The following is an 11,662-nucleotide window of genomic DNA, read 5'->3' as shown; positions in this document are numbered from 1 at the left end:
TTGAATGCTAAATCTTAGTAGTTTATATTTAGTAGAAAAAACACCCATTCAGGCCAATCAATTTAGTTCAACGTTCCATCACAATTATTCACCCCAAACCACAACACCAAACAATGTATATAAAGTTCAAGGCTAATCAATGTCTATGGATGATGCAAGTAAGGATAATAAAGAGAATTAAGTCTGAATTCCTCAAAGTCCCATAATGTCCAGTATATCCTGCAGAAGACTATCAGTCTTCATCCATATGCTCACTGTCTCAATAGCAGAGTCCATGGACAATAAAAGGATTCGTCCTCTGATGAGTTGAAGAGCTTTGTGTATCAAGGCACTTATAAAACTTCCTCACATTTTTGTTTTTTCACAGACCATAAAAATCCAGGAAACAAACAAGTCCTTTTTAAAGTTGAGGATAAAACAAATGTTTCTCAACCAGCAATTACATGGCAAAGCCATGCTTCAGCCTGTGAACCCCCCCCCCTTCTCCTTCTACCATGTTACATCACTTATACATGTTGCCCTCAAGTACCCCTAGTGGTGAGGAAGATGACTTACCCTGTGACAGGCTTGTGACTGTTATAGATTATGGGTATGTTGGCAAAATTATCCCTTATTAATCTCCTTCTATATGGGTCAGCTTGTAAAAAAAAAAAAAAAAAAAAAATCTTAAGTTATTTTTTATCGAAAGGTTTACCAAAACAAATCCCAAAAGAACAAACAGAGAAAGCTTGAGAGAGAGAGATTTAATAAAAAATAATCTGCACACCAAACAGTATTTATTTACTTAACTTTTTAATTAAAAACGAATAACTTATGAAATGATAAAGGATTCATATTTTTCAACATGAAAGTAAGTTCAAGTTTTCACGTATGTTGTGTCCTAATGCTGTTTAGCAGCATTCATAACCATCACATGTGATAAGAGTCCAGCTGGAATGTGATTCTGTGTTATGATAAACATTGTACAGTGTATGATATGAACGTAGTCTCATTTTAGTAAGTAAAATCCAAAAAGGATTTTTAAACTAATTTTAAGAAGGATGTAAATGGAAAACTGTAATCCTGGTTAACTAAAAATTATTTAGCAGTATTTAAACCAAAGGTTGAGTTTGAGGGAAAATAAGGCCTTTAACTGGACATAATGCAGTAGATGGGACCCTAGACTATAGATAATAGATAGATAGATCACACCATTTATCTTCACTAACCATAGTAAATAACTTTTAACCGCACAGTCAGAATCTGATTCAAAGTAAACAAATGGTTTTCATACTATATATTCATACTGTAGCTTTAAGGTCAAATTGATGAGGTTAAGTTCTATTCCTTCCTATTCACCAGCTACTTGTTTTATTTTATTCCAGTCATATGCATTTTTTAAATAAACCTTTACACAACATTATCAGTCATGTGACTAGACAAACCTGATATTCTGGTCATAGATTTGAGTTTCAGGTGCAGTCTTGTTTCTGAGCGCAGTAAAGCTACAGTAAGATTAAGTGAACTTGTGTTCATTCTGGGTGTCGGTCGGACAGATTTCTACCATTTGTATACGATTTTTTTTATCCTTACAGTTATATTTTACTTGTTGTTTTGGATAAAAAAAAAAACATGGACAAAATTACGAAAAAACAAGGTAAAGTTTAAAGAAATTTTTTATAAGAAATTGAACTAACATGTGCTTTGGATTGAAACCAAAAACAATTTACTGTAAAAAAAAACAAAAAACAGTTTAGTCCTGTGTGTTGTGATCTACAATTATACCATACATGTAAATGTATACTTCAAAGGTTTTTCTTTTGTATTTTTTTTTTAAGTTTCAAAACGTAAAATGATCAAAAATTATACATAATATGTTAAAATATATTACATAATATATTAAAGTATGCTTTAGTAAAATAATCACACAATCAAAATTTTAAATTAAATTTGCAGTTTGACTTTTCAGTGTCCTTGTGTTGAGCTGCTGTTCTGGGATGGAAGAAATCTGACAAAGCCTCAGTGATAAACATTTAGATTATCACAATATGTTCACAACATGTTCTTCTCGTTTTGTCTCAGAGTTGAGAGCAGTGGTCATTGGAAAGCATCACTCTGGGAAAACATCGGTGATCAACACTATACTGGAGACCAGAACAGAAGCTGAAGGAGATGAGGATGTGAAGAGAGAGGGGTTTATTGATGGCAGGAGACTCAGTCTTGTTGAAACTCCTGGCTGGTGGAACACCTTCAATCTAAATGATTTATCCAACCTCTCCAAACAGCAGCTGGTTCGCATGATTTCTCTGATTTCACCTGGACCTCATGTGGTTCTGATTGTGATTCAGGCTGACTCTGCATTTATTGACACCGATGGAAGATTTCTGGAGGATTATGTGGAGATGGTGGGTCCCAATGTCTGGACTCACACCCTCGTCATCTTCACAAGAGGAGATTTAATTAAACCAGAAGACATAGAGCAGAATATTCAGAAGGACGGGTCTGCACTCAAGCGCCTTATTGAAAAATGTGAAAATAAATATCATGTTTTTAATAATTCAAACCATTACGACCGAACCCAAGTCAAAGAGCTGTTCAAGAAAATAGAAGGAATTGTTCAGAAGAATAACGGCAAGCACTTTGACATCGATCTGAAGAAAGTAAAGGAAGTCAATGAGCAGTGGGAGGAAATTCATACCAGAGCATATTCTAGAAAATCCAGAGTACAGGAGAAACGGTCAAAAGTTCAAGAAAAAGGTAAGATAAAGGTGTGGATACATTTACCGTCAAATTTGTCAAAATTGTGAGTTTAAAAAAAAAAAAAAAAAAAGAGTCAGATTTCTCGATTTGAATTGGAAATAGGCTATAGGATGCATTCATTATTCCTAATTCTTAACTTAATGTGCCATTTGCTCTTTCTCATTTTTTTAAGGGTCAGTTCCACAGAAGATGTTTTTCTATTCCCCTGCGCTGCTTTTTAAAATGGTTCTCTAGCCTGTGTAAACACGTGACAAATCTTTTGCTGCATCTCCTGCATGGTGTTATAAAAACACATTAAATTCCCCATGAAATCAACATTTTAGCTTTTAATATTAATATGTTAGCCTTAAGGTTATGAATAAGCTGGTGTAACCCCTCACTCCCAGGTCCTCTCTGACGCTCCTTGCACTCGCTCCGAGTGGGGCTTGAACCCAGGTCTCCTGCATGGGAGGCAGACACACTAACAAGGATGCTAAATGTCAACAGCCACTAGCATCTGTCGCCAGTGCATCTCTTGATATCGGGGAGTGAGGTTTACACTCACCCCCCTAGACCTCACTCCCATCCGGGTCACGGCACCAATGTAATCCCTTTATCCCAGGTCCTCTCTGACACTCCTCGCACTCGCTCCGAGTGGGGCTCAAACCTGAGTCTCCGGCATGGGAGGCGGATGCACTAACAAGGAGGCTAAATGGCTTTTGAATGGCACACAGTGCACTAAAACGGTGGACAAGGAATGAATTAGACAGTGTAAATATGCTTTCCATTGAGGAAAAAGAAGTTTCGTTTTTGATGACCGTTGTCACGTAGACCACCGCACATGACATGGAGTGGATCACATGTGTGTGTCGGCAACGTATCAGACCTATTTGAAATCTATACAGAATGCTATATTTTATAGCAATATGGATGTGATGTGCAAATGGCTACATACAAAAAGTGGCGAGGCTGCTTGATATGTCCAACCCTGTCTTTCTGGTCCAGTTAAAATGACTTCAACACATAGAATCACATAGACACATCTCAGTTAAGTAACCACGGTTCCCTGAATAGGGAATAAGATGCTGCGGTGACGTCACTGTATGGGAACACCTCTTGGTGTGACGAATGTCTGAAGCCCTATACCATCCTGCCAATCATTTGGGGAGTCGTGGCCTAATGGTTAAAGAGTTGGACTCGCAATCCAAGGGTTGTGAGTTCGAGTCTCGGGCCGGCAGAAATTGTAGGTGGGGGGAGTTGCATGTACAGTGCTCTCTCTGCTCTCAATACCACGACTTAGGTGCCCTTGAGCAAGGCTCTGTGCCCGGTTGCATGAAACTCCTTAAGTGAGGGTTTCCCTGAGGGAGAAAAAATCCCTGAGGTAAGGGATTTCATTAAGAGCGTTGCAAGAAACCTCTTAACTGTCACCCTTACCTAAGTGTTTATACTAAGCGTTTCACAGTAGTTTCTGACAACATACGGCAAAGATCGCCGCCGTTGCTATAGTGACTACCTCTAACAGTAAACAGAACATAATGAATTACAAAGCCAAACCTTTGCTAAAATCACACTTTTAGTAATATATTTTTGCTATGGAGAGTACAAACATAACAGAAAACAAAAAAAGCGTAAACCAAACTGGACCGAAGATGAAAAGGCAATTATTGTTTTCGTAAGTGGTTATAATAATAATAATACTTTTCAGCCTTTCATCAACCATTCATCATCTCCAAGGGATTATTGCGATCATTAAAAACACGCCTTGCTATTTCCTCCTCTTCAATTAACACTAAATCAGCCATCGTATGTTGAGTTGACTTAAGGAAGCTGTTTTGCTCCCTTAAATTTATTAAGGTGAAATGGTCACTAAGGACTTTGTAGCAACGCTTAAGGGAACACTTAGATAATTAAGGGGAAAAACTTAATAACAGCCTTAAGTTCCTTAAGGAAACCCTTATGGTTTTTTCTTGCAACCCAAGTTTCACTAAGGGTACCCTTAACCTTATATCTAAGGGATTTCTTAGCTTAAGGAGTTTCATGCAACCGGGCACTGAACCCCCAACTGCTCCCCGGGCGCCGCAGCATAAATGGCTGCCCACTGTTCTGAGTGTTTGTTCACTGCTGTGTGTGTGTGTACTTTGGATGGGTTAAAAGCAGAGCACGAATTCCGAGTATGGGTCACCATACTTGGCTGTATGTCACTTTCACTTTTTTTACTGGCCAAATTGTGCTTGGCACTGCCTTACGCATGCATAAGCATAGTATACATGATATTAAGGAAACGCTATCAAGGTATGGGCCGAACCGCAATATTTAGTTCCCGATTCAGGGAACCGTGATGTTCCCTTTCAAAGGTCACTTGGATTCTGCGGTGATGTCACCGTATGGAAACAATTTACCATCACACCTGACGTACCTGAGATAGCTGGGAACCGAGGAAAGCATCTGCTCAAACAGAAAGAACCTAAGTCTATAGCCTCCACCAGCCAATGGGTCATGCGTTGCTTTGTGACAGCACAACTTTCTTTTTACTCCCAAAAGAAATGAACAGCTGGTCGGACTCAAGCCATTGGGCTGTATGATCAACATAGATCTTCAGCGCCCTACAGGACAAAGGTTTAGATCTCCGAATCCCACCTCCGTGGGGAAGAAAGCCTGCAAAACCACCTGCTGGAAGCAAAAAGGATGGCTGCAGCCATCACAAACCCTGCATAAATCGACCGGGACATATTAACTCACCCGCTGAAAGGCCACGGCCACAGCTTCCATAGATCCGGCCCTGGGTGCCAGATCATTCCCCGTGCCTGTGACAGCAGGTCCTGTCTGAGGGGAATATCCCACGGAGAACCAGGTAAAAAAGACAGAACAGTTCCACAAAAAACAACTGAGTGGGCCACCACGGAGCTACCAACAGATCTATCCCCAAAAAGGTTATCTGCTTGGAGGGGACCAAAACACTCTTTGGAGATTCGTTAAAAAGCTTGAAAGTGTATTAATAAAAGACACACTGGTTGAGTGGAGCCCAAGGAAACAAGGTCTAACCAACTTGAAGAAAGGGAACGAAGCTGAGCGCGTAACCCTTACAATACAGGATTTCAGAAAGTTGCAAAGTCTTGCGTGCGCACTTACCACTTTAGGATTTTAGAAACTACACTGAGTTTAGTGTATGTACTCAATGCATAAGCCCAGACTGCTTAGATGTTTCAGCACGAGATCTCGATGAAAGCATGATTGAGTCTGTAATTGTGCAAATCTGTAATTCCAGCCAATCGTACAGGTCATTTAGAACCCAAATGCCCTGGAGCTGCAATGGGGCCAGAACTGCATCCATGCATTTCCTGAAAGTCTGTAGAGCCAGAGCTAAACTGAATGGAAGAACACGGAATTGATACGAGTTGCCCTCTAAAGCGAATCTGAGAAACTTCCTGTGTCTTTTGATGATCTGAATATGAAAGTATGCATCCTTCAGATCGACCGTGAAAAACCAATTGTTTGATTGAATCTGAGACCGAATAGATTTTACCGTCAACATCTTGAATTTGCTCACCCTGATCCCAAGATTCAAACGGCTTAAATCCAATATTTGTCGTAAGCCGCCATCCTTTTTGGCACAACAAAATATTGGCTGTAAAAACCTGACTCAATCTGAGAGGGGTGTACTTCTTCTATAGCCCCTTTTCTCAGTAGAGATCACATCTCTTGTCGCAGCTCTGTGGTTTCTTATAAACTCACGGTCATGGGAAGAATCCTGTGGAAAGGTGGTGGGCCTTTTCGAAACTGAATGGTGTACCCATTATGAATTGTGCATAAAACCCATTGCGGAATGTAGGGTAAGCACCCCACGCGGCCCAAAAAAGCTTTGATGGTTTCAAGACCTCTGTCTGTGACTGTGGTGTCTCCACATGCATTAGAATTTCTGAGCATGGAAAGCTTGCGGTGTCTGTAAGCACGGAAAAATGCATGTGTCAAGGTCGCTGTATGTTATCCTGAAAGCATGTTTACAGCAAGATTTATTCCAACATGATGCACATCGGGCCCCGCTGCTATTGAGAAAGCGTCAGCTTTGTGGGTCGTCATAAAACAGGCCATCTTTGCCAGACCCTTGGGCCGTCCCACAAACTTTGAAGGTTGAAGTGCAATGTTAGAGCCTGTGAGAGGGTTGGATGCGCATTTGCAGTCCAACGGTGCTCTCGATTGTAGGCCACAGTCCCTGACAAACAGAATAAGTATTAGGAACTTCTGTTAGGAGCATGTAGAACAAGTTTTTTTATTTTTCTTTAGAGATCGGGCTGCATCCATAAGAAAAAAATATATCCTTTTCTTTAATACTGGTGAGGTTGAGCCAAAGTTAGCGCTAAACCGCCACTATGGAGCATGGCAGCTGCCTGACCTGAAGCAGGGTAAAATTTTCCGCCAAGATTAGACGTGACTCGACATGCCTTCGAAGTAAGGAGAGGGCGAGACTTCCAGCCCACGCAAGATGTTCGGCTAGAGTTTAGTCCATCGTTGCATAACCACGGTGCGCCCATGTCAGCAATGGTGGCGAAATCCATGGCCGTGGTGTTTGTGATTTGCTCTGAATAAGGCTGCTTCCAGGACCTCGCAGTGAGGACATGTAGAGTGGCTGCTAAGCGTACCTCTCATGAGTGCCCCCCCCCAAAGCATTTCATGAATAAATGTTAATGTGTGCATATTGTAAAATACAAATATTATTTGCAAATAGTTTGATTACTTCTTTTTTCTCTCTCCCCTTAAAGGGATAGTTCACCCAAAAATTTGATGTTTATCTGCTTACCCCCAGAGCACCCAAGATGTAGGTGACTTTGTTTCTTCAGTAGAACACAAACTGAGATATTGAATGGTCCATTTGAGAGATAGTTGGTGGTAATGCACTTATAAGTCTGTGATCCGTTGTAATGCAAGAAGAAGAAGACGACACCTCACACGCCTGCTACTGAGAATGCGCTCAGGTTCTAACAGTTTGGACATTGCGTAAATCAGAGGTAAAAATGATATAAATACGGTTCAGTTTTCTTGTACAGACTGATCGTTTTGTGTCTTTACACATCAGTGAATTGTCACGAGCCGCGAGGTTTGGTTTTGTTTCATTGTACGTTTTAGCTGTGATTCTTATTCACTTACATTATAAGACTGATAGACTGCAACGGTTTGTGTTAAAAATCTTGGTTTGTGTTCTACTGAAGAAACAAAGTCACCTACATCTTGGATGCCCTGGGGGTAAGCAGATAAACATAAATGTTTCATTTTGGGTGAACAGGCCCTTTACATCCCCTAAAATCCTTGATTTCATTCTTTTAATAAAAACACCATCCACTACCACAGGGGTCCTCAACCCTGGACGTCAAGATCCATTGTAAAATCCAATAGTTTACTTTACATCGATATACTACTTTCCTTTTTTTTTTTGCTTATTTGTTATTCTTTCTAGGTTTTATTAAGTAACAGCAGAGTTTAGCTCCAACCAAACTCTTCTGAACAAGCTAATCAATGTATTTAGGATTACTACAAAGTTGGTAGGCGTGTTATTCCAGGCTGGAGCTAAAAGTGGACCCCTGTACTAGCACTAAAATTGGTCCTCATCCAGTGTTCAAAAACTGGCTTTGAATGCTAGGTGTAAAGAGGTTCAAATATGCAGATCTTTTAGTTTTACACCACAACTGTCCTTTTATTTCAGCATGTGTGCATCGTCTAGAGGAGATCAGAGTTGTTTTGCTGGGATGGGTTCTTTGTGGAAAGAGTTCAGCTGGAAACATCATCTTGAACCGAGATGAATTTGCAATAGGAGGAAAAACCGGAGAATGTACGAGAAGGTTTGGAGATGTAGACGGAAGGAAGATTACGGTTTTGGACACTCCAGGCTGGTGGAAGTACTTCGCATCTGAACTCAACCCAGATTTCATTAGATCTGCGATCTTAGGAAGTGTTTCAGAGTTTGAGAAGCCCCCTCATGCCATACTGCTCGTGATTCCAGCAGATGTAGCATTTCTGGAAGAACAAAAGAGGATCACTGAACAAAATATATCTATCCTGGGAGACGACGTCTGGAGACACACAATAGTTTTGTTCACGTGGGGCGACAGATTCAAAAACATCTCAATCGAGCAGCACATTGAGAGTGAAGGTGAAGCTCTTCAGTGGCTGATTGAGAAATGCAGGAACAGATATCACCTCTTTGACAACACAGACAAGAACAATCGAGATCAAGTCACAGAGCTGCTTCAGAAGATTGATGAGATGGCGGCAGAAAACAGTCTATTCCATCTCAACACATAGAAAAACTGATTCAGAAACAAGCCATCAGAATTCCAATTATTGGTTTATGTCTTCATCGGTTTGTCTTGGTCTGATGTATTTAAAGGACTGCAGCAAAAGGATTGGGCGATTCTGTACCCCAAAATCCCGTAGTGTGTTGAGTGTCTCTTCACTTCATACTATGTATTTTATAAAGGTCAGGTATGCATATTTTATTTTTAGATTAATCTCTGTGAATTTGATGTTTTATAAATCATATGATTTGATATGTTTCAATTGGATATGTAATTGGCAGAACACATCCTGACTGATAATAAATTGTTACATTTGATTTTATTCTGTTTTACTCTGTATTTATTGACTCTGTGTAGATTATGTTGTATCCTTGTTGTCAGAAAAATACTAATTAAAAAGGCATACAACCAATTTGCATTTCAACCTAAATTCGAGGTCATACTAAAATGGAGTCAGATTAAATAGTAAAATGGAGTCAGATTTGAGTTTAACCTAAATAAGGCCGAACACGCAGGAAACCTTCATCCAGCACTGGATAACTTCCTTGGGCCGAGTGCCTGGACCTTACAACCTGAAAATACAGATCAGACTGAAGGATGTTTGCAACTTTCTTGAAGTGGCATTTAAAATAAACGCTGAAGAGATAAGAAAGAAGGTACAAAACTTATAAGTGCATATCACGGGAGATCGTCTAATCCTTGAGGAATCTCAGAGTATGAATTATCCTCCTGACTGTAAGTTTTTACTCACCTTTGTGTTGTCAGGTATACATGTGTTGGCTTGAGGTACCCAACTTGCATAAATGCTATTTAAACTTAAAAGTCCTCTTCTTCTGAGACTAAAATTTCTTATTCTGTCGCCTCACTTTAAAGCTACAACCACTAAACTTGGGTCAGGCTTTCACACTGGACTGATTTGGTGTGCTACAGCTTTTCTAATCGATAGAACTTAGACATACTATTCATTCTATATTATCTTCCTAATATTTCTAATATATCTTAAAAAATGTTGAATTGTTAAAACTACTACTAATTCAAACTTCAAGATTTTAAAACTGCTTCGAACTTCAAGCCAGCATAAAGTTTGTCTTAAAATTTTAATAGTTTCTTAAAATATTTAACTGATTTACATTTTTAAAGTGGTGTTTCATTGGTAGATGAAGATACACCTCCTGATGACCCACTTCAGCAGGACCGTAAGTGGGATTTTTTTATGTCTTAAGAAATATGATCACACTGAAATGACAGTGTGTCAGTTCTTGGGAATCAAAAGTTTAAACATGCTAATAAGAGTTGAGAGTACTACACTTTTATTGGTGGCTGAAAACAAATCTAAAATTCAAGCCAAAATCAAGCCAATATTTTTAGTTAACATGAACATAGGTCAGCATCTGTGTGGATATTTATGAATGAATCCAAGTGGATTCATATTCCTCAAACTGAACAAAATCAAAAGTGGATGATTGAACAGTCTGTGGTGGGCATCCTCTGACGTCTTACTGATACTCTGCAGATTTCTGTGGTGTGAACATTAATATTATGTTTTTCAGTGTCTGAGCCAATTAAAACTCTTCTGGAGAGAGAGTTCATCAGATGGGAAACTATCATCATAGATGGTGTTCGAGAAAGTTTGCAGGACATTAAATCATCAATTGGTGAGAAGATCAACCCGTTTTACACCGAATTGATCAAGTGTTTGAGTTCAATCGAGAAAAGTCTTCAACTTAATATAAACCTGTATTGCCAAAATATAATCATGTTTTCTTTATAGATAATGTAATTTGTTGTCATTTTCAGATCTATCTCAGGCTGAGAGGAGGCAACAGTCAGTGGATGCTGTTGAGAGATGGCTACAGAACTACAATCAATGAGTTGAACACGCTATTGATAAAATACAAGATCCAGAATCAGGGATGAGGAAAAGAGACTGAAGATATATTAATATTTCTGACTCATTTCACTATTTACTAAAATAGAGAGAGCACTGAGTGTAAATATGTTTTAATACAAACCCTCTGTGTGCGGTTATGCCAAGAGTTCAGGTAACATACTGAGAAATCAGATAAATATTTATCTTTCACATGCATTCACTAACTCACGCAATAACCGGTTCTCACATGACTTTCAGTACTGATAAAGTCACTTCATTAAATTAACCATTTTATACAGACAAACCAAGACCTCTTTTATCAGAAGTGCTGTTAATAAAGCTTGTTGCTGTTTGAGCTGGAGGTTTGTAGCCTCGTTTTTTTTCTCTTGAATTAAAAGAAAAGATTCAGCAGATCGTTGTGCTGTTGACCATGATCATAACCAGAAGTTCTGGTTTGTATAAGGAAAAACACACAATGATGGTTTTTGTATGTAACACTTTAACAAAGTCACCACTGAGAAACGTAATATTTTGTAAAGTTGCTTTGCAGCTGTTCGTACTGTGAAGGGCACTATACAAATAAACTCAAATTGAATATGATTTTAAGCTGATGATTATCTGTTGTCTGGAACTGTTAACTGTAGAAACAAAGTAAAAGGTCTTCGTGTAAAACAAGAAATACAAGTAAACAAAAGACTTCAGGTGCTCTGTGGTTTTGCTGAACTTATTTATCAGATTCTACATCTACCTTCCAATAGAATTATCTGATCCAACACGTGGACATCAA

At 39.1% G+C, this 11,662-nt stretch overlaps 1 protein-coding gene across 1 annotated transcript; it reads left to right on the top strand.

Annotated features, from left to right (window-relative positions):
• Positions 1–585: 585 nt before the first annotated feature.
• On the top strand, positions 586–9,284 carry LOC127967970 (GTPase IMAP family member 8-like). Its single transcript, XM_052568737.1, has 3 exons — positions 586–589; positions 2,062–2,736; positions 8,414–9,284. Exons 1-3 carry the CDS (start codon positions 586–588, stop codon positions 9,010–9,012), a joined length of 1,278 nt encoding a protein of 425 aa, XP_052424697.1. The 3' UTR covers positions 9,013–9,284.
• Positions 9,285–11,662: the final 2,378 nt, after the last annotated feature.

This window comes from Carassius gibelio, chromosome B11 (genome assembly GCF_023724105.1).
Source record: "Carassius gibelio isolate Cgi1373 ecotype wild population from Czech Republic chromosome B11, carGib1.2-hapl.c, whole genome shotgun sequence".
Classification (NCBI taxonomy): Eukaryota; Metazoa; Chordata; class Actinopteri; order Cypriniformes; family Cyprinidae; genus Carassius; species Carassius gibelio.
Note: the sequence above shows the minus strand (reverse complement) of the source record. Positions and strands in the feature narration are given on the sequence as shown.

Bases quoted from the DNA above. Each gene is read 5' to 3' on its own strand.
- LOC127967970 (XM_052568737.1), top strand. The intron at 2,737-8,413 runs GTAAGATAAAGG...CTTTTATTTCAG, and splicing joins GTCAAAAGTTCAAGAAAAAG to CATGTGTGCATCGTCTAGAG.